This window comes from Eriocheir sinensis, unplaced genomic scaffold (assembly GCF_024679095.1).
Source record: "Eriocheir sinensis breed Jianghai 21 unplaced genomic scaffold, ASM2467909v1 Scaffold286, whole genome shotgun sequence".
Lineage (NCBI taxonomy): Eukaryota > Metazoa > Arthropoda > Malacostraca > Decapoda > Varunidae > Eriocheir > Eriocheir sinensis.
The window spans coordinates 77,608-101,126 of record NW_026111594.1 but is presented as its reverse complement, the minus strand read 5'-3'; the positions used below and the strand labels follow the sequence as shown (position 1 = coordinate 101,126).

The 23,519-nt window shown below is 46.0% G+C and overlaps 1 protein-coding gene across 7 annotated transcripts; it reads right to left on the bottom strand.

Annotated features, from left to right (window-relative positions):
* Positions 1 to 144: 144 nt before the first annotated feature.
* Positions 145 to 9,349, bottom strand: LOC126991458 (uncharacterized). 7 transcript variants are annotated; one of them, XM_050850215.1, is made up of 7 exons: positions 9,173 to 9,349; positions 5,511 to 5,698; positions 4,775 to 4,895; positions 3,652 to 3,798; positions 2,606 to 2,714; positions 488 to 532; positions 145 to 222 (listed from the first exon to the last, which is right to left on the bottom strand). In XM_050850215.1, the coding sequence occupies exons 1-5, from the start codon at positions 9,287 to 9,289 to the stop codon at positions 2,694 to 2,696; spliced, it is 594 nt and encodes a 197-aa protein (XP_050706172.1). In that variant the 5' UTR covers positions 9,290 to 9,349; the 3' UTR covers positions 145 to 222; positions 488 to 532; positions 2,606 to 2,693. The 7 variants fall into 7 exon arrangements, with proteins under 7 accessions (XP_050706172.1, XP_050706173.1, XP_050706174.1 ...); XM_050850216.1 differs by having other exon boundaries at positions 2,606 to 2,720; positions 3,667 to 3,798; XM_050850217.1 differs by having other exon boundaries at positions 2,606 to 2,717; positions 3,667 to 3,798.
* Positions 9,350 to 23,519: the final 14,170 nt, after the last annotated feature.

Sequence of the window (23,519 nt, the reverse complement as noted above, 5' to 3'; positions counted from 1 at the left end):
TCCCTTCCCTTCTCTTCTCTTCCCCTCCCCTCCCCTCCCAAGATGCCGCCTGGATGTTGAGGGGAGAGAGAGGATGAGATGGCTCTCTCTCTCTCTTCTTTTCAATGGACCTTATACACTTTTACGTTACTTTTTTTTGTGAGAGAGAGAGAGAGAGAGTTCCAGCTTCCAGTCCCTTGCTGAGCTGAGTGACCAGACAGCACCAGCCAGTCAGCCATAGCCCTGAAAAGATATATGGTGGTTAGGTCCCGGTAGATTGTGGTAGAAATTGTGGTTGAATGTCAGGTCTTGTGTTGACATTCTGGGGTTACAGAGTTGAAAAAGTTTTGAACAAGTTGAGTTTTTGGGGTTGAACTTGTGATGACTGATGATTGAATTGTGGTAGACTGGTAGAGGGATGTTGGGCAAATATTGTGTGGTGGTTAGACCCTGGTAGATTGTGGTAGACTGGCAGAAATCATGGTTGAAAGAGACAACAGTAACCTACCACATATCAGCAACTTCCTGTGCCAGCCTCCATCAGTTACACGATCTGTAATAATAATAATAATAATAATAATAATAATAATAATAATAAGAGTATATAAAATTAATCTGTATTTTCTCATTCCTGAGAGAGAGAGAGAGAGAGAGAGAGAGAGAGAGAGAGAGAGAGAGAGAGAGAGAGAGAGAGAGAGAGAGAGAGAGAGAGAGAGAGAGAGAGAGAGAGAGAGAGAGATACCTCCACATCTGAAAAGGAAAAATCTATAATCTTCCTTCCTCTTCCTCCTCCTCACACACACACAAAAATTCTGACACACCAAAGTTATGACCTCCGCAGCAGCAGCAGTTAGACGCTGAATTATAGTCACAAGTTATAATGTGCGTCGTGCCAAGTCCCTGCTGGTGAGCCTGGTTCAGACCTTCACACCAACCACCTCCCAAGGCCAAAACGGAGGTGGGTTGAGTTCTAATGTGTGTTTCCTTGTTTCACGGTACAGAGGAAGGGTCACACACCTAACCCGGGAAATGCCCACAACTCCTAGGGAAGCCTTGTCAAATGTGTGTTTCTTTAGGTTCACAGTACAGAGGAAGTGTCCCACTACCACCAGGGTCACACACCTAATCCGGGAAATGCCCACAACTCCTAGGAAAGCCTGGTCAAATACGTGTTTCTTTAGGTTCACAGTACAGAGGAAGGGTCACAAAACTACCCCTGGAAATGCCTACAACTCCTAGGAAAGCCTGGTGAAATGTGTGTTTCCTTAGGTTCACAGTACAGAGGAAGGGTCACACTACCACCAGGGTCACACAACTACCCCGGGAAATGCCCACAACTCCTAGGAAAGCCTGGTCAAATGTGTGTTCCCTTAGGTTCATGATACAGAGGAAGGGTCAAACTACCACCAGGGTCACACACGTACCCCGGGAAATGCCCACAAATCCTAAGAAAGCCTTGGCAAATGTGTGTTTCTTTAGGTTCACGGTACAGAGGAAGGGGCACACTACCACCAGGGTCACACACCTACCCTGGGAAATGCCCACAAATCCTAAGAAAGCCTTGGCAAATGTGTGTTTCTTTAGGTTCACAGTGCAGAGGAAGGGTCAAACTACTACCTGGGTCACAAAACTACCGCTGGAAATGCCCACAACTCCTAGGAAAGCCTGGTCAAATATGTTTCTTTAGGTTCATAGTACAAAGGAATGGTCAAACTGCCACCAGGGTCACAAAACTGCCCCTGGCAATGCCCACAACACCTAGGAAAGCCTGGTCAAATGTGTGTTCGCTTAGGTTCATGGTACAGAGGAAGGTTCACACTACTACTAGGGTCACAAAACTACCCCTGGAAATGCCCACAACTCCTAGGAAGGGCATGGTCAAATGTGTTTCCTTAGGTTCACAGTACAGAAGGGTCAAACTACTACCAGGGTCACAAAATTACCCCTGAAAATGCCCACAACTCCTAGGAAAGCCTTGGCAAATGTGTTTCCCTTAGGTTCATGGTACAGAAGAAGGGTCACACTACCACCAGGGTCACACAACTACCCCTGGAGATGCCCACAACTCCTAGGAAAGCCTGGTCAAATGTGTGTTTTCATAGGTTCACAGTACAGAGGAGGGGTCACACTACCACCAGGGTTACAAAACTACCCCTGGAAATGCCCACAACTCCTAGGAAAGTCTTGTCAAATGTGTGTTTCCTTAGGTTCATAGTACAGAGGAGGGGTCACAAAACTACCCCTGGAAATGCCCACAACTCCTAGGAAAGCCTTGTCAAATGTGTGTTTTCTTAGGTTCACAGTACAGAGGAGGGGTCACAAGACTACCCCTGGAAATGCCCACAACTCCTAGGAAAGCCTTGTCAAATGTGTGTGGCAGTCGAAATGTGGGCCGAGAGAGAGAGAGAGAGATAATGTTCCATAATAGACTCGGAGCAGAGTGAGGATGACTCATTTTCTCGCCGGCAACACACGCCTCAGTGAATAAGTTACCCGAGTAATACGTTCACCTGGATCACAGTCTGTTCACCCCAGGACGGCAATGAGTCAGTATTTTTTAATTATTTTTTTTTACAGCAAAGGAGACAGTTAAAGGGTGTTAAAAAAAAAAAAGCCTGCTACTTACTGCTTCTGAATAGAGGTAAAAGGTCTGGTGCTCGAGGTCACATGTTGCCTCCTGCCCGGGGTCGCCTCAGAGCACGCTGCATCCCGCCTCAACGCTGCTGCTGCTGCTGCTGCTGCTGCAAAAGACGGGTGAATAGATCGTCGGTGGGGATCATGTTTCTTAATGGTCCCTCTGAGCGAGAAAAATGAGAAAAAATCACCCCTCACACAAACCATTTCATAATATATATCAAAGCATTTGTGATCAGTTTATGCATCATCTATTTTGGGGGGTATAATTATATCATGGCACAAATTTTGCCCGTCGCTGCTGCTGGGTTAATATGCTTGCTTGTATATCACTTGAACACAATGCATGCTTTGAAGAAGTCTGAACTAGGCTGTGATACACACACACACACACACACGCACGCACACAGTACAGAGGAAGGGTCACACTACCACCAGGGGCACAAAACTAACCCTGGAAATGCCCACAACTCACCCACAGCCCACAACCCACGGCCCGGTAGTTCAGTGGGTAGAGCGTCTGCCTCACAACCAGAAGGGCCGGGGTTCAATTCCCCGGCCGGGTGAAGATGAGTTGGGTCTTTCACGTGTAGCCCCTGTTCACCTAGCAGTGTATGCGACGTCAGGCAAGGAGTTGTGACCTCGTTGTGGCGGTGTGTTGTGTGTGAGTGGTCTCAGCCCTGCCCAAAGATTGGTACTACGAGCTCTGTGCTCTTCCGTAGGGGAACGGCTGGCTGGCTGATCCGCAGTAGACCAAGAGCTGAATTACACACACACACACACACACACACACTTTCATTCCATTCTGTTGTAAATATCTTAAATAATGTTTAGTTTGCGTACATACATGGCTTAATGATGCTACTGTAAGAATTCTAGTATAGTCAAACCATTTCATATAGTCTGGGCGTTCAATTCCGTGGGTCCTTTCCTCCCCTCTGCTCTGCCACACAGTCCCAACACCTGTCCCTTCCTCTCATATGCTACCATTAAGAATCATGATCCCCACTGCTACCGGGTTAAATATACAGGACTAACATGCCAGGGACTCACCGAGCAGGCTGTGTTGGGGAGGTAGTCCAGGCCACACTCTTCCAGCATGTCAGTGGCCATGGACAGGGGGATGTCACTCACTGCCGCCAAGTACATCAACCGGTACAGCAGGTCCGGGGATAAGATCTTGACCTTTGGGGGGGGAGAGAGAGAGAGAGAGAGAGAGAGAGAGAGAGAGAGAGAGAGAGAGAGAGAGAGAGAGAGATTCAACATTACTATTTCTGTTATATTAATTTACAAGATGCATTCAATAGGTTGTCTTAAAATATATAGATTTTTATATCCTGTATATGAGAGAGAGAGAGAGAGAGAGAGAGAGAGAGAGAGAGAGAGAGAGAGAGAAAGTTGATCCATACCCCCTTCCTCTTCATTTCTATCTCTTTAACTCTTCTTTCTCCCTCTATTTACTGCTCTAACTCGACTCTCTCTCTCTCTCTCTCTCAAGAACTTTCCGTGTATATTCTTTTCTATTTGTCTTGTTCAAACCTTCAGTGTTTGAGCACCCACCTGTGACAGTGTTCAACATGTGGTATGCTTGTTGCGCTGCAGGGTGTGGACAGGGACGTCCTCATCCCAGTCCTGGCTGGGAGCATCATCACTGTATAGGTCATGAGAGTTAATACAGGTAACTCTAGATTTATGCGAGTTTGGTTTACGCGTTTTTGAAATAACGCGTGGTCCAAAATCAAAATAAATGTTTAATTAACACATTTTTTTTCTTTTATACGCGATATTTTCTGGAGTGTCCTTCAGATGTCTCAAGCAACTGGACTCACACGGTCACACAGCTGAGCTCAGTTCTTCCCGCGCGCCACTTGAACAGCAATACAGTACCCACGCTACTCAACAACAACAACAACACCCTCGCTGCAGTGCTACCACGAGGGGCAGGGCAGCCAGAGGAGGAACCACGAGAGGGAGAGGAGTCAGAGTGATACAGGAGGCAATACAAACCTACCTCTTGTTGGATTTACTACAGTGTTTTGGATTTACGCAATGACCTCTTCACAATACTCGCGTAAATCCAGAGTTACCTGTATATGCAAAACATCGTAAATCAACACACTGGGAACTATGGGAGGCCTGCACCCCGTCACTAACACCTCACCTTGGACAAGAGCTGCTTCAGATTCTCGGCAGTTTCCTCAAGGCTGTTCCCGAATTCCTCCGATTCACCCAGCAGCTTGTGAGTCTCCAACGAGTGCTTCCTGGCCGAGGCAGCACGATGGCTGCGGGGAAGGTTGAGGAAGGGAACAAATTAAGGATTGGTGTGAGTTGCATTGTTCTAGTTGCTGGTATTTCCATGTGAGGATGAGGAGCAGTGATCACAGGGATTATATACTTTCTCTTTTTTTACAGCAGAGGAAGCAGCTCAAGGGCAAAAAAAAAAAGAAACACTAATGAAAAAAAAGCCTGCTATTTGCTGCTCCCACAAAAAGCGCTCAGAGGAGTGTCCAAAAGAGAGGTCAATTTAACCCAGTAGCAGCAACGGGCCAAATTTGTGGCTTTACCGTGTAGCAGTGACGGGCCAAAATTTGTGCCATGATATAAACCCCCAAAAATAGATGATACATAAACTGATCACAAATGCTTTGATATATATTATGAAATGGTTTGTATGAGGGGTGATTTTTTCTCATTTTTCTCGCTTGGAGGGACCATTAAGAAACATGATCCCCGCTGCTACCACCAGGTTAAGGAAAAATTGGATAAGAGTGGATATGGAGACGGGACAGCACCAGCATAGCTCTTTTCCCATATGTCACAACTAGGTAAACACACACACACACACACACACACACACACACACACACACATGTATGCATACACTCGCACGCACACACCAGACACCATTGCCCATCCGGTACATGTCCACCAAGTCGGCAATGTCCCTCTTCATCTCCTCGGCCTGGTGCTTTTCCTCCCGGGCCGCCTCGTACAGGCACCACAGCGGCACCCCTCGGCACTCCAGCCTCTCCCTGCTTTCTCCGGTCATCAGCTGGTACTTCCTCCACTGTTCCTTCGGGAGTGCCTGTGGGAGGGGGGTAAAGAGGGTACATTCATCACCCCGCTCAGGTTATAGCTATTTGCATCGGGGAAAAAAAGCCTGGAAAATTCTGCTTAGCCCCTTGACTGTGGATTTCCTACCAGAAGACATCACCAACTACAGGAATGGAACAAAAAGTGGCTGCTACAATTCAATGAAGAAAAATGTAAAGTCCTGCACCTTGGGAGGGGATATCCAGCACACCAATACCACATGGGAAACACTCCACTATCCACCACAGAGGCAGAGAAAGACCTGGGAGTGTATGTTACCAGGCTACCAGTGAAGGGATATCCAGCACACCAGTTCCACATGGGAAACACTCCACTATCCACCACAGAGGCAGAGAAAGACCTGGGAGTGTATGTTACCAGGCTACCAGTGAAGGGATATCCAGCACACCAATACCACATGGGAAACACTCCACTATCCACCACAGAGGCAGAGGAAGACCTGGGACGATATGTTCCCAGGCTACCAGTGAAGGGATATCCAGCACACCAATACCACATGAGAAACACTTCACAATTCACCACAGGGGCAGAGAAAGACCTGGGACTATATGTTCCCAGGCTACCAGTGAAGGGATATCCAGCACACCAATACCACATGGGAAACACTCCACTATCCACCACAGAGGCAGAGAAAGACCTGGGAGTGTATGTTACCAGGCTACCAGTGAAGGGATATCCAGCACACCAGTACCACATGGGAAACACTCCACTATCCACCACAGAGGCAGAGAAAGACCTGGGAGTGTATGTAACCAGGCTACCAGTGAAGGGATATCCAGCACACCAATACCACATGGGAAACACTCCACTTTCCACCACAGAGGCACAGAAAGACCTGGGACCATACGTTACCAGGCTACCAGTGAAGGGATATCCAGCACACCAATACCACATGGGAAACACTCCACTATCCACCATAGAGGCAGAGAAAGACCTGGGACTATACTTTACCAGGCTACCAGTGAAGGGATATCCAGCACACCAATACCACACGGGAAACACTCTACAATTCACCACAGGGGCAGAGAAAGACCTGGGACTATATGTTTCCAGGCTACCAGTGAAGGGATATCCAGCACACCAATACCACATGGGAAACACTCCACTATCCACCACAGAGGCAGAGAAAGACCTGGGAGTGTATTTAACCAGGCTACCAGTGAAGGGATATCCAGCACACCAATACCACATGGGAAACACTCCACTATCCACCACAGAGGCAGAGAAAGACCTGGGACTATACTTTACCAGGCTACCAGTGAAAGCCAAATCCGTGCCAATCGCAGCGGACGGGTTAAAAACTAGGTAAAAAACTGACTCTCAGGGCAAAGTTGGAATATGAGAAACTGATTAAAAACATACAATTCATCTAAGACCTGGAGTAGTGAGCACATCCCACATGATCTTGAACCCCTGAAGGGCGGGTGTTTTGACCACAAGGGCTCACTCAGGGGGGAGTTTGGGCCACAAATAGCTGTTCTTCAAGCACTCATAATCCTTGAATTAAACATCTTATGGATATACATGTAATACCATGATATGCAGCATACAATGAACTCAATGCAGCCTGATATGTGTGATGCCTGAGCGGGCCAAGCCAGACCTATTGCTTGGCTGAGCCTAGTGGACGGGACAATGTACTGGATGGGGGACTCACGCAAGCTAATTCATTATATAACACATGAAAGTCTACTTTTTAGGTGTGCATATGTTGTACATATCTTATGCTCTGTTTGGCTGGCTATCTTGGTTAGACTCTCTCTCTCTCTCTCTCTCTCTCTCTCTCTCTCTCTCTCTCTCTCTCTCATATACAGGATATAAAAATCTATATATTTTAAGACAACCTATTTCTCTCTTGAAAACATGTATGCGTAAAAAAACATATCATAATTTTCAATGGGAGTGTAACATATGAAATGCATTTATTTTTTCTAATGTTTACCAATATTCTGATACAATAATAATGGAAGGCGTTGGTTGGTGCCACTGGGAGTCAAGGGTGCAAGCAAGCATTTTATGGAGTGTATGTTTTCCGACTTGTGCTGCCCACCTGTGCCTGTGAGTTCCCGGCCTGGCTGGCTGTTTTTTTTTATTTTTTTTTTTTTTTGGGGGGGGGGTTAATGCCAACCCTGAGGATTACTAACAAGTGGAACAGCCTCATTGAACATGTAATCACCAGCACTAGTGTGAATATGTTTAACCCGGTAGCAGCGACGGGCCAAATTTGTGGCTTTACCGTGTACCAGCAACGGGCCAAATTTTTGCCATGACATAACCCCCCAAAAATAGATGAAGCATAAACTGATCACAAATGCGTTGATATATATTATGAAATGGTTTGCGTGAGTGATGATTTTTTTTCATTAATTCGCTTGGAGGGGCCTTTAAGAAACATGATCCCCGCTGCTACCACCGGGTTAAGAACAGATATGACCAGGTTGAGGTTGAACAGAAACAGAGAAGAGGCACCAGGCCCTTATGACTCTCTTGCCTCTTATACCTTCACTGGGTAAGCATCTTCACTCAGGGTCGGACTGGCCTATGTGCCCGTGTGCCAATGTACTTAGTCGTGTTTCTTATTTATCTGGTCCCACTTCCGCCGAAGCGCTCTGCAGGACCCACATATTTTAATTCATTAAATTTTCAATATTGATCACAACTTATATGCTAAGTTAACTGTCAATGGCACATGGGCCCCCCAAGGTACATGTGTAGTGCGGCAACTATGCCTGATGAACGAGCCTCCCATAACCCACTTAGCCAGCGGGGTACCTTTTCGGCCGACTCGGTAAGGAGTGGCTCTCCCGTCACGTTGGTTGCGGGTTCAATCCCAGGCAGCCGGCGAATACCCACACCTTGTCTTGATTAATTTCTCGTGTGTTTCGATACACGCAGAGGACGTGTTGGGAAATAGAGGAAATAGAAAAAGAAAATCCCGGGGCATGACACATGGGCCCCTGGACTAAACCCATGCCAATGTGTATTATTTGAATATTTTGATATTTTAGCTTATATGGGCCCGGGCCCCCTCCAGCCACTAGATGGCACGGCCCCCTTCAGCACCCCAGTCCGACTCTATCTTCGCTAGGTAAGCACGTCAGCGCTGCCATGAACCCGCGCCATGAACCCTTGAAGCTCGATTGCAAGTCTTACGTAACAGTGCCACACCTCGCCTAATCGCCCTTACCGGAGCACCCGGCAGCCCACACAACCCTGATGACAATGAGAGTGTGGTAACTGCCCCACAATAGCCACTTTTAAAGCGCGTTATGACAGACACCTTGATTTGATTAAGATACTGGCTAACTAGTCCTAAGAGGTGGGGGACATCATAAGAAGTCCTCTTAATTCCCTATTATTTATTCCTAGATAAGACAGGCACGGGGGAAGGAAGGAGGGAGGGAAGAATAAAGGAGGAACCAGTAAGTGCCATGCGGCACCTCACCTGCCACTCCGCCGTCACCAGCTTGGCCATCACCTTTCTCTTGAGCCGCTTCTCCACCTCGGGTTTCTCGGCCATCATGAAGTAGAAGAAGGCGTTGCGTCTCTTCTGCTTGCCCATCGCTGCCCGCCAGGAATACTCAGGTGGTAGAGGAGGAGGGAGAGCACGGCCGTACGTCCAACCTCGCTGGTGGCGGACGGAGCACTGACTGACTCGCAGAGTCGCAATTTCACAGCCAGCGTTACCATATTGTCGTACTGGGCATAGCTTTTTCTTCTGCTTGAGGCCCAAAACTGCCGAGCCTACACTGATAACGATATACATTCACAATTAGAGTTCAGATGGTTAATTATCGATGTTTATCTGCAATTGTTATGGGTCAGAAACAGGAAAATGCGATGTTCTGAGTACGACAATATGGCAACGCTGCTCGCAACGTTGCCAAAGTGTCGTACTCAGCTGCTCATTTTTCCCGATTTCAGGCTAAAAAATGTCCCACCCACAAAACTAACGATACTTAGATTTCCCAACAAAAACTCCTAATGTGTTCAGATGCAAACCTTTCCCTGAGTTGTGCTATAGCAGTGTCCGAAAATGGGAGAAAAATAGCTCTTCGATAGTATTCCTATGATTGATGATTGATTGATATAGTTTATTGTTGCAAGTAAAACAACAAAGGAGAAGGGAGGAGCATGCCATTTGGTGTTGGAGGGTTTGCCTTAATTATGTTTCTGATGACCACTGATTGCTTCATTTCATACTCACCACTGTCACCAGACAAGTTCACTTGCTGCCTCTACAGTATAATTATATAGTCCTCCAATCACTTTGACTGTACCTTACACCTAAAATCAAGTAATTGAGAGGCAAGAAGGAGAGAAGGCACACTTACGACTTTCGTGCTCTCCCAATCTCTCTCTCTCTCTCTGCCAGAGCCATCCCAATCTCGTATTCCTCTTCTTCCTGTCACCCGCTACAAACACCCGTCCGCCAGTTGACAGCTTGACATCGCAGCACTCTACACACATTTTTATGAGCCCATCATTTAACGCCTTACTTTTTTTTCACTCAGAGCAAACCTTATATCCTACCATTAACTCAAACCAAAACCAAAGGGGAAATAACTCGGTCACTCGGTGTCACTGAACTCTCAATTACACACACACACACACACACACACACACACACACACACACACACACACATTCGTAATCGTAATACTAATATACATATTCCTATTATCTTCCCGTAACATTTATTTATTCATTATTATTTTTCTTTGCAAAAGGGGGGAGGCATGCCCCCCCGGTACGCCACTGCTTAGAAGGCTTACGGTGCGTCCTTTACCTTTACCGAGGTGCCAGTCTTAAGACGTCGGCGATCACGGACCTCCATCTCTCCCCATCATCAGCCATTCTCGTAACTTCTGCCACACTGTGTCTTCCATCCATGTCTTGTAGCAGGCTATCCATAAATTTAATTATTTGACGTCCTCTTGCTCCTCTTCCTTCCACTCTTCCAAGCAAGCAGTCACTTTCTAGTCCTCTCCTTCTTAGCACATGACCCAGAAACTTTAGTTGTCGCCTTCTCATACTTTTCGTTAATTGCCTATCTACTGCTGCTCTTCGCAGAACTTCCTGGTTTGTCACACTGTCTGTCCAGGGAATTCTCAACATTCTCCTTAAACACACATGTCCGCCGCGTCTATCTTTTTCTTTGTATTTGCCATAATTGTCCATGTTTCGCAACCATATAGTAAAGTTGACCACACAAAACATTTTAATAATCTCAATCGCATTTCCATATTCATACTCAAATTATTCAGCAGTTTCCTCATATTTCCGAATGCCATCTTTGCTATACATATTCTCCTGCCTATTTCCTTCTCACTTCCTCCGTCTTCACTAATCATGCTCCCAAGGTAATTAAATTTTTATACTTGCTCAATAAGCCTTTCACCAATCCGTATCCCCACTCGAAATTTGCTTTTTCTTTGTAACCACCATAACCACCGTTTTACTGCCATTGATTTTTAGCCCTTTTCTCTCACAACTCTCCTGTATCCTGTTCACCAGTGCTTGTAGTTTCTCCTCTGAGTCAGCCAAAAGTACAGTGTCGTCTACATACTTTATATTGTTAACATTTCTACCTCCAATTAAAATTCCATCTATACCTTCCAATTCTTTTATCACTCGTTGATCGTTTAGAGCAGTGGTATTCATTGCGCGGCTCGCGAGCCGCTGGCGGCTCGCAATGACTCAATTCACGGCTCTCGAAAAATATATAAATTAATTAATAAAAAAAATACATAGAAAAATAATTTAATAATTTATCAAGAAAGATATATATTTTCATGAGGTGAGATGGAAGACAAAGTCACAGTAAGCGACAACATTCTAACATCCATGACAAGAGTTAAGCAACAGCTAGCACACTTCCGCTCATCACAGCATTAGGTAAGTGTGGTCTTTATTTTGCTATTAATAACAAGACATGTAGGCTAATATTACCATGTCAAATTTTTCTCATTTACTATATTGCACTTGCAGCCCAGTACTACTTAATTTAATTAGTTGAGTTACGCTAACTTGCAGTAGCTGCGGCTCTCTAAATCAATGTGTTTAACCAAAGTGGCTCTCTTGCAAAAATTAGTGAATAACACTGGTTTAGAGAAAAGAAGTCTGGCGACAGGACACACCCCTGTCTGACTCCTCCTGTAATCTGTACCCAGTCTGTCTCCTCCTATCTCCTCGTCCCTATGCTGTCAAATTCCCATCTTTGTTTTTTCATCTCTTCCGCTGGTAATCTCTGGAACAGCCTTCCCTCGCCTCCTGCCTACAACTTTAGCTCTTTGAAGAGGTGAGTATCGAGACATCTCTCCTTTCGAAGTTGACCTCTCTCCTGGCCTCTCATTATTTTCCCTCTGAATCTCAAGTTGTTGTTGTCCTTATCTTCTTTCTCCGTTCTTGTTTTTTGTTCTTCTTTATCCGTTGATCTTCGTATCCTTCATTTACCTTTCTTGTTGTTCCTCATCTTCTCCACCATATAGATGGTTCTTGTTCTGTTCTTTTTTTTTTTTTTTTTTTTGCTTTTGTTTCTACTATTTTGTTCTTTGTCTTCCATTTCCTCTTTTTTTTCTTTTTCTCTTGTTTTTTTTTTCTTTTCATGTTCGTCTTCTGGTTGTAGCGTTATTGTTGTTGTTATTGTTGTTGTTGTTGTTGTTGTCATTTGAGCAGGTTCTAGCGGGCTTTTTTCTCTTGAGCTTCCTCCCTTGCTATAAAAACAAACTTTGCAGACAATACGGAAAAAACGACGTAGCCGGCACTCACGTGATCAGTAAATTTCTGTGCATAACACTAGCATGTCTGCAATGACACGGGGAGAGAGAGAGAGAGAGAGAGAGAGAGAGAGAGAGAGAGAGAGAGAGAGAGAGAGAGAGAGAGAGAGAGAGAGAGAATTTACATAGATTTACATAGAAAATCAGACCACACAGACCCCATGGTCCAGACTTGGTGGTCTGTCCTTAAACCTAAGTGATTTTACATTAATCAGAAGACTCCAAAACGTTGCATTTCTACTCTAGTTGATATTAAGTTGAAGGAAGTGACGGTCGAGCTTATTTTTGAAGAAGTCAATCGTGTTACACTGGACCACTGATGATGGGAGCTTATTCCATTCTCGCACTACAACGTTGGTGAAGAAAAATTTGGTGCAGTCTGAATTTACTTGTCTACATCTGAGTTTTACGCAAAGTGTCATCGATCATAAACAATGTTGATCTGTCTACATTCGTGAAACCATTAAGTATTTTAAAACATTCGATCAGTTTTCCTCGGAGGCGACGTTTCTCAAGAGAGAACATGTTAAGGGTAGAAAGCCTTTCTTCGTAGGATTTGTTGCGCAAGGAAGGGACCATTTTCGTTGCCCGACGCTGAACACCTTCTAATTTAGCTATATCCTTTGCATGGTGGGGAGACCAAAACTGTACCGCATATTCCAAGTGGGGTCTGACTAAACTGTTGTAGAGCGGGAGTATTACATCTTTATTCTTAAATAAAAAGTTTCTTTTAATGAAGCCCAACATTCTGTTCGCTTTATTTGCTGCATCGATGCATTGCTGTGAGAATTTGAGGTTTGACGCGATTTTGACCCCCAAGTCCTTGACGCATTGAACGCTTTTGAGTTTAACGCCGCGCATTTCGTAATGAAACTTCTTATTCCTCGTTCCAACTTGAAGGACCTGGCACTTGTCTACGTTAAAGGGCATCTCCCATCTATCCGACCAAGCTGAAATTTTGTGCAAATCCTCTTGGAGGCTTTGCCTGTCTTCGTCAGTGAGAACCGAGTTACCAATCTTTGTGTCGTCTGGCTTAAAACTACCCACATGCTGTCCAGAAGACCACCTATCAACCCGGACTCTAGATTCTAGGATTAAAGATGAGCTCCGGGAGGGCAGCATGAGCCAATGCAAGATGGCGCCACTATAAACACTCGCCTGGGCGCAGAAACGGCTGGGCCGACCATCAGGACCCCGGGATGAAGCCTTGGGCCGACCATCAGGCCCCACCGGGAAAAAGCCTACCGGCGCTATAGGCCGCGACCAAAAAAAAAAAACAAAAAAAAAAAAAAAAAAAATTTACTAATGCGGTTATTGAGTCCAACAACCACGTCGTTGATGTAAATAATGAAGAGCACTGGGCCAAGAACCGAGCCCTGAGGGACGCCACTAGTGACCGGCGCCCACTCTGAGTCAAATCCGTCAATCACTACTCTTTGTTGTCTGTTGCTCAACCAATTCGCGATCCATTGGTTTACCTGACCGTCAATACCTATTTGCTTTAATTTGTAAAGTAATTTATGATGCGGGACTTTATCAAACGCTTTCTGGAAATCAAGATAGACTACGTCCAGTGATTTGGTTACGTCATAAACAGTGAAGAGGTCGTTATAAAAGGTTAATAGATTTGATAGGCAGGATCTTTTGTTTCGGAAGCCATGTTGTGAGTCCCCAATTAATGAGTGGCTTTCAAGGTAACTCACAATTTTGTCTCTAATTATGCCCTCAAGTAGCTTACCTACAACCGAAGTTAGACTAATGGGCCTGTAATTACCTGGTACTTTTTTGTCTCCTTTCTTAAAAATCGGTGTCACGTTAGCCTTTTTCCAATCTGAAGGGACAATGCCTTGTCGCAAGGACATATTGAATACGGTTGTGAGGGAGGAGAGTATTTCGCTCTTTGTTTCTTTCAGCAGAGTTGGATATACTTTATCAGGTCCAGGACTTTTATTTGTTTTAAGTGATTTGAGGGCTTTAAGGACTTCATCGGGTTTTATTTCAAAGTTAGACAATGCATGCTCGGGATTTACATTAGTACTGGTGTTGGTGGTGGTGGTGGGAGGACTGTTATTATTAAACACCGAGGAAAAGTAATTATTTAATAGGTTTGCAACGTGTTGGCTGTCAGTCACTAGTGCACTAGTGCACCGAGAGAGAGAGAGAGAGAGAGAGAGAGAGAGAGAGAGAGAGAGAGAGAGAGAGAGAGAGAGAGAGAGAGAGTATGAATGATACATGAAGCTGCTGCATATATTTATTTTCTTGGGGCGGTTATTGTAGAACACTATAAGGATGCTACTGTTCCTCGTTTAAGTTTTATCAGCCAACTTGGCTTACCAGTGATATGATTTTAAACAAAGAAACATCGTGGGCAAGAGGCAAACTGAAAGGGTTGCAGGTGTAATAATGAATTCGTGCCCGTATAGATACATTGGAGTAGTGATTGCATCGTCCACGGAGTGAGCGAGAAAATCCAGGAACGTTTGACTTAGATGACGGTATACTTGATAGTGACACCGCGGCTGCTGCTGCTGGTGCCTTGATAAGCTGCGTACATCTCATTGGTCTCGGATGTCAGAGGTGAAGACACTACCCTCTTGCCGCAGATAATTAAGCTGGTGTCTGACGGGTACATCCTCTCACTCCTCCCGTTCAGAAGAAGCCAGTCAATTGCACAGTTCCTTGTCCCTCGAATCCTTGATGTAACTTCGTCGACCTGCACGCGACTTCCAGAAGGAGCCTATGGACAAAAAAAAGAAAAAAAAGAAAAGAGTTGCGTTAGCTTACTTAGAGGTAGATATGGAACGGGCCTCTGATGTTTCACTGGCGACCTGCTCGAAGAAAAATGGGTGTTTGAAGGGGGATGAGCAAGTGATAATGTTATAAATCACTGGAGTGTTGGAGGAAGCAAGCGCATAGTACGTGTGGAGGACTCAAGTTTAATGTAACCTTTTGTGGAGTTGGTGGTGATTGTTTTAACCCCTTGAATGCGGATTTCCTACCAGAAGACCTCACCAAGCTACAGGAATGGAACAAAAACTGGCTGCTACAATTCAATGAAGAAAAATGTAAGGTCCTGCATCTTGGGAGGGAATATCCAGCACACCAATACCACATGGGAAACACTCCACTATCCACCACAGAGGCAGAGAAAGACCTGGGAGTGTATGTAACCAGGCTACCAGTGAAGGGATGTCCAGCACACCAATACCACATGGGAAACACTCCACTATCCAACACAGAGGGAGATAAAGACCTGGGACTATATGTTACCAGGCTACCAGTGAAGGGATATCTAGCACACCAATACCACATAAGACATGACCAAACAAATCTCTTGTCGACACCCCCGCAGGAGTGGCATTGTTGTGGAGAGAGACACATACTAATACCTTTCTTGTGTTACATCAGTTTTTACCTGGATTCGGTATTCGCAGTATTTTTCAGCTGGAGGGGAAGTTATTGTACCAATCTGACCAACAGCTGCAGTGATTATCTGTGGATGGATACCATTGTGATTATGATACCAGGCTTGAGGGTGCATCGAGCAGGGATTATAAGCAGCTCTCGTATGTGCTTGTACGATGGGTCGAATTCAAATACAAACTATGTTCCATAATTTATCTTACTATTATTAAACACAAAAAAATATATACAATGGATGATATTATACATCTACTGTCAATATGTCCATCTGGCGAGAATCTCAACTTAGCAAGCAGCACAGTTGTATATTGCCGAAGTAGCGAGGCTCAGATAAATCCACAATGTTCCTTAAGGGGCTACTATTACGCTGGGCAAATTTTCCGTGGATCTTCAGTCAAACCACGATTTCCGCTGGCGTGGTTCTTATTTGTTTCGTGTTATATGATGATGGTGAGTAATACCGTTTTCCTTCGGTGAAATCTACCGTAGCTTTGGAAGATCGTGGACACGTCAGACAACCACGGAAACATGAGAACCACGCCAGCGGAAATCGTGGTTTGACTGAAGATCCACAGAAAATTTGCCCAGTGTAATAGGGTGGTATTATAAGACAGTTTCACTTCTCACATCAACTCTTTCTAAAGGTCAAAGAAGGTGTCAGTCGGGTTCTAATGAGTGGTTCTTTAGGCTCATGCTACTGAGGAAGGGTCAAACTACCACCAGGGTCATAAAACTACTCCTGGAAATGCCCTAACTCAAACGAAAGCCTTGTCAAATATGTGAACTTGGGCGACGAAATGTCTTAAAATACGGCCCATAGTCCCTTTACCTGGTGGCAACTTAGTAAGTAGCACAGTTGTGTATTGCCGGAGAAGCTCAGATAAATCCACAACGTTCCTTACCTGGTGACAACTCGTGGTTGCAGGCGTGAAGGAGATGTTGTAGCCCTGATAGGTCCTCGTGGGGTTGGTGAAGAATCTCGCGTTGAAATTGAAAGATGGCGATGTAAAGACCTTCCCTGATTGAGATCCACACAACCTGGTGATTAAATTAAGAACAAGGTTTTATATATATATATATATATATATATATATATATATATATATATATATATATATATATATATATATATATATATATATATATATATATATATATATATATATATATATATATATATATATATATATATATATATATATATATATATATATATATATATATATATATATATATATATATATATATATATATATATATATATATATATATATATATATATATATATATATATATATATATATATATATATGTGTGTTTTTTTTACGTCTTAGCCTATAGCGCCGGTAGGCTCGCTTGAGGGGCCTGGCTGGTGTTCGGCCCCAGCCCATAATGGCGCAGGCAAGTGTTTATAGTGGCGCCATCTTCTCTTGGCTCATGCTGCCCCCTGGAACTCCTTCTTGATTCACTTGGACGGTTTCCTCTAGAGTCCGGGTTGATGGGTGGTCTTCTGGACAGCATGTGGGTAGTTTTAAGCCACTCGGCGGTGACTGAAAAATCCCAAGTGGTAGCGTGGGGATTCGAACTCGCGTCGTCCATCACGTGGTGAATGTGGGCCCAGCATGCTACCACTCAGCCACAGCCTACCCAGCGTCGTCTGTAGTGGCATCGTCAACGTTACCAGATTGTCGTACTTGGCGTATTATTTTTGACGATTTCTGACCAAAAAATATCGTACCCACAAAGATAACGATATGCATTTATAATTATCGTTAAATGCGGTAATTATTGCTGCTCTTTTTTTTTTTGCAATATTTATGGGCCAGGGGTGGGTTTCATCAAAGTTCCCAAGTCCTTGGAAGTGTGCTCAAGGAGTCCCAAGCGTGCGAGAAACCTTGGGCATGTTTCACGAAAGCTCCCAAGCCTTGGAACTCTGCCTATCTCGCTCGCCGCCTTGGGAGGCCGTGCGGGGTCTCCCAAGCGCTCCCAAGGAAGGTTCCAAGCGTCAGACTGTAAACATGGCAGCCCGTGAACAACCCCGCCAGCACCGACCAAGAAACTTTCGCCCGAGAAGGGACATCTTTAACGAGTACGATGACACTGAGTTCAAGAAGAGGTACAGGGTGGATCGTGGCCTGTTGTTCGTCACTGACTTGGTGCGACACGTGACTGGCAACAGGACTGAGAGGAGCCGTGCGGTCACAGCGGAGCTGAAAGTTGCGTTGACTCTGCGATACCTCGCCACCGGGAAAATGCAGCAGTGCAGCGCAGATGACTTTGGAGTTTCCCGGGCCACAGTCAGCAGAATCATTACCCAGACCGTGGATGCTCTCGTGACACAAGAGAATATGAGGCGGTTCATGGGCTTCCCTTTAAACAGGGGGGCGCAGCAGAGAATGAAGGCGGAGTTTGCCGAAATTGCTGGTTTTCTCGGTGTGGTGGGTGCTGTTGATGGCACCCACGTAAGATTAGTGGCCCCACATGAGCACGAAGACGTGTACGTCAGCCGCAAGTACTACCACGGCATCAATGTGCAAGTGTTATTTGATGCACAGTACAAGCTGCGGGCCATGGTGGCGAGGTGGCCAGGGTCTACTCACGACTCACTAAATGTTTGTTTACACCGTGGTACCGTTGAAGATGCAGACGGAACAAAAATACGTGCACATATTCCTTACAATGAAGATACTATCGCTGTATTTCAGCTAAATATCAATTGTTTATATTTATAATTCCATAATTATACATAAGAAGTGTTATTTAGATTAAATGAAGACATATTTGACGTCAAAGCGACGCGGAAGATTGGCAACGCTGGTTTCTCCCAAGACCACCCCCAATCCTACTTGGAAGTGCTTGTGGCGCGGTGATGAAACACGCCCAAGAAATTCTCCCAATTGCGCGTGACGTCACCACGCCTAGGAGACCAATATGATGAAACCCACCCAAGAAATAGGAAAATACAATGTTATGCGTACGGTAATTTGGTAACGTTGGGCATCGTTCCCATCTCTCGTTGCCAACCAAACATGTGAATTAAGTATGGAAACCCACTCCGCTCTTCCTCCTTAATATAAGAACATAAGAACGTAGGAGTCTGCAAGAGCCGGTAGGCCTGTACGAGGCAGCTCCTTTGAATCTAAGCTCCCGTGTATCTAACCCCACCTAATATCGCTGTCCATGAATTTATCTAATCTATTTTTGAATGTGACAATTATATTGGCACTCACCACATGACTGCTAAGCCTATTCCACTCATACACCACCCTGTTAGTAAACCAATTTTTGCCTATGTCCCTGTTGAATCTGAATTTATCCAGTTTAAACCCATTACTTCGTGTCCTACCCGGTTCTCTTACCAACAAAACCTTATGAATATCCCCCTTATTAAAGCCCTTCATCCATTTATAAACCTCGCCATAACACCATAACTCTCCGTGTCGAGGGACAAAACGCCCAACCATTCCACCCACCCCAGTCATTAGCACTAATGCAACAACTACCCATTAAACAAGCGGACCATCCCTTGACACCTACCCTTACCTGCCGCTGTATAAGGGGGGAGCTTCGTGGTGCAGTGGTTAGCACACTCGGCTCACAATCGAGAGAGCACGGGTTCGATTCCCGGGCGGAGTGGAAAAATTGGGGCGTTTTTTTTCCGATATCCTACACCCCTGTCCACCCAGCAGTGAATGGATACCAGATATTAATCGGGGGTTGTGTCCCGTCTCCTGGGGTCTGTTCCCTTCTCCTATAATCCTTCCCCCTCCTGTCTCTCTCCGGCATATGACCACAGATGTTGCCTTCTCCTATAATTCCTTCCCCCTTCTGTCTCTCTCCGGCATATGACCACAGATGTTGCGCCGACTAAACGAAACTTTCCAACTTTTCCGCTGTATAAAGCATCACCTGTTACTCTATGTCTTAAGCATGCACACTGACACCTTTAGTCACTCAAGCAACAAACCACACACGCTACTCACGTTGTCGTTCGATTGTACAAGAATGTTAACTCGACGCCGTCCACACATCTTCTCACCTCTCCCTGCAGCGTGAACGTTTCCAGTTTCAGTGTCAACATGGATCTCGTCTGAACAAGCAAAGGAACACTTCTATAAGCCCTGACTTGTTTGCCTGTATGCGGGTTTGCTACAAAAATAACGGAGCATTTTATTCATTTCATAAACCCTGAACTCTTGGGCGCACCTTTTATCACTCCACTACTACGTCGAGTGGAATTATTATCGTGGACACTGTGATACTGCCCGAGTCAGATTGTTAGTGGCGTGTTTCGAGGATATATAACTATAGCTGTGTGTGTGTGTGTGTGTGTGTGTGTGTGTGTGTGTGTGTGTGTGTGTGTGTGTATGTGTGTGTGTTTACAGCAGAGGAGACAGCACAAGGGCACACAAAAACGGAAATAATAAACAGAAAAATAGCCCGCTACTCGCTGCTCCTGTAAAGAGTCCGAAGAGGTGGCCGAAAGAGCAGTCAATTACATGAGAAGAGGTGTCCTGATACCTTCCTCTTGATTGTGTGTGTGTGTGTGTGTGTGTGTGTGTGTGTGTGTGTGTGTGTGTGTGTGTGTGTGTGTGTGTAAAATGCACTTTCTTACTTGGAAGTCTTTTTTTTTTTTTTTTTTTACGTGTACGCCTATAGCGCGGGTAGGCTCTCTTGAGGGGCCTGGATTGTAGTCGACCCCAGCCCGTCATGGCGCAGGCAAGTGTTTATAGTGGCGCCATCTTCTCAGCTTCCAGGAAATGCGAGAGATATATAGTGTATGCCCTGACTACTTAGATATACTCAGCGTCAAGGCGTTTTATAACAGTAATTCTTGATTTGAACAATAACATGGAAACGCAAGCGAATAGGAATGGCAGACAGAACAATGATCTTAGGCAGTGCACTAACTCGGCTTTCTTCTCCTCTGGTATAGAATATCATGTCTCGTAATATCATGGGCGCTTTGTGACGCTGGAATGAGCTATTACTAACCTCACCCACCACGGCCAGAAAAGTAAGGCACATACCGAAACTCCTCGCACTGCGCAGTTAAAGTTATTCGGGTACTTGGTGATCCCGAAGCCTGGGAGGACCAGTAGAACACTCCGTTGAAAGCCTGAATTAAACATCTTGGTGGTTTAGGGCTGGTGGTGGCGGTGTTGGTGGTCGGTTTAGTAGTGGTGGCTTTTGCTCTGGGGGTGGTGGTGGCTTTTTTAGTGGTGGTGGTGGGTTTTTTAGTGGTGGTGGTGGGTTTTTTAGTGGTGGTGGTGGTCGGTTTAGTAGTGGTGGTTTTTGCTCTGGGGGTGGTGGTGGTGGTGGGTTTTTTAGTGGTTGTGGGTTTTTTAGTGGTGGTGGTGGTGGGTTTTTTAGTGGTGGTGGTGGTGGGTTTTTTAGTGGTGGTACGTTTTTTAGTGGTGGTGGTGGGTTTTTTAGTGGTGGTGGTGGTGGGTTTTTTAGTGGTGGTGGGTTTTTTAGTGGTGGTGGTGGTGGGTTTTTTAGTGGTGGTGGGTTTTTTAGTGGTGGTGGTGGGTTTTTTAGTGGTGGTGGGTTTTTTAGAGGTGGTGGGTTTTTTAGTGGTGGTGGTGGTTTTTTTAGTGGTGGTTTTTGCTCTGGGGGTGGTGGTGGTGGGTTTTTTAGTGGTGGTGGTGGTGGTGGGTCTTTTAGTGGTGGTGGTGGTGGTCGGTTTAGTAGTGGTGGTTGTTGCTGTGGGGGTGGTGGTGGTGGGTTTTGTAGTGGTGGTTGTTGCTGTGGTGGTGGTGCTGGTGGTGGGTTTTGTAGTGGTGGTGGTGGGTTCTGTAGTGGTGGTTGTTGTTGCTGTGGTGGTGGTGGGTTCTGTAGTGGTGGTGGTGGGTTCTGTAGTGGTGGTGGTGGGTTCTGTAGTGGTGGTGGTGGTGGGTTCTGTAGTGGTGGTTGTTGTTGCTGTGGTGGTGGTGGTGGTGGTGGGTTCTGTAGTGGTGGTGGTGGGTTCTGTAGTGGTGGTGGGTTCTGTAGTGGTGGTGGAGGGTTCTGTAGTGGTGGTGGTGGGTTCTGTAGTGGTGGTGGTGGGTTCTGTAGTGGTGGTGGTGGGTTCTGTAGTGGTGGTGGAGGGTTCTGTAGTGGTGGTGGTGGGTTCTGTAGTGGTGGTGGTGGATTCTGTGGTGGTGGTGGTGGGTTCTGTAGTGGTGGTTGTTGCTGTGGTGGTGAGTTCTGTAGTGGTGGTTGTTGCTGTGGTGGTGGTGGTGGTGGGTTCTGTAGTGGTGGTTGTTGCTGTGGTGGTTGTGGTGGTGGGTTCTGTAGTGGTGGTGATGGGTTCTGTAGTGGTGGTGGTGGGTTCTGTAGTGGTGGTGGTGGGTTCTGTAGTGGTGGTTGTTGCTGTGGTGGTGGTGGGTTCTGTAGTGGTGGTGGTGGTGGGTTCTGTAGTGGTGGTGGTGGTGGTGGGATCTGTAGTGGTGGTGGTGGATTCTGTAGTGGTGGTGGTGGGTTCTGTAGTGGTGGTGGTGGTGGGTTCTGTAGTGGTGGTGGTGGTGGTGGGTTCTGTAGTGGTGGTGGTGGTGGTGGGATCTGTAGTGGTGGTGGTGGGTTCTGTAGTGGTGGTGGTGGTGGGTTCTGTAGTGGTGGTGGTGGTGGTGGGTTCTGTAGTGGTAGTGGTGGATTCTGTAGTGGTGGTGGTGGGTTCTGTAGTGGTGGTGGTGGGTTCTGTAGTGGTGGTGGTGGGTTCCGTAATGGTGGTTGTTGCTGTGGTGGTGGTGGTGGTGGTGGGTTCTGTAGTGGTGGTGGTGGGTTCCGTAGTGGTGGTTGTTGCTGTGGTGGTGGTGGTGGTGGGTTCTGTAGTGGTGGTTGTTGCTGTGGTGGTGGTGGTGGGTTCTGTAGTGGTGGTTGTTGCTGTGGTGGTGGTGGTGGTGGGTTCTGTAGTGGTGGTTGTTGCTGTGGTGGTGGTGGGTTCTGTAGTGGTGGTGGTGGGTTCTGTAGTGGTGGTTGTTGCTGTGGTGGTGGTGGTGGTGGGTTCCGTAGTGGTGGTTGTTGCTGTGGTGGTGGTGGTGGTGGGTTCTGTAGTGGTGGTTGTTGCTGTGGTGGTGGTGGGTTCTGTAGTGGTGGTGGTGGGTTCTGTAGTGGTGGTGGTGGGTTCTGTAGTGGTGGTGGTGGGTTCTGTAGTGGTGGTTGTTGCTGTGGTGGTGGTGGTGGTGGGTTCTGTAGTGGTGGTTGTTGCTGTGGTGGTGGTGGTGGTGGGTTCCGTAGTGGTGGTTGTTGCTGTGGTGGTGGTGGTGGTGGGTTCTGTACTGGTGGTTGTTGCTGTGGTGGTGGTGGGTTCTGTAGTGGTGGTGGTGGGTTCTGTAGTGGTGGTGGTGGGTTCCGTAGTGGTGGTTGTTGCTGTGGTGGTGGTGGTGGTAGGTTCTGTAGTGGTGGTTGTTGCTGTGGTGGTGGTGATGATGGGGTTTTCTGCATTGGTGATTCTGAAGAGAAACAAAAATAAAGGAATCGTTAGGACGTAAAATATTTGCGATCTACGAGTAAACACAGGCTGATGAAGGTACAACGCAGAAGGGTGATTCTACTCTTCACTGGTCCTGAGACTCTCCCCTCCCTCTTTTTTGTCACTTACGTGCATCC

Excerpts from the sequence above, each read along its gene's own strand:
- LOC126991458 (XM_050850215.1), bottom strand. The coding sequence starts at position 9,289 with ATGGGCAAGCAGAAGAGACGCAACGCCTTCTTCTACTTCATGATGGCC. Across the intron at positions 5,699-9,172 it reads TGGTGACGGCGGAGTGGCAG|GCACTCCCGAAGGAACAGTG; the intron begins GTGAGGTGCCGC and ends CCCCTCCCACAG. Across the intron at positions 4,896-5,510 it reads CGGATGGGCAATGGTGTCTG|CCATCGTGCTGCCTCGGCCA; the intron begins GTGTGTGCGTGC and ends CCTTCCCCGCAG.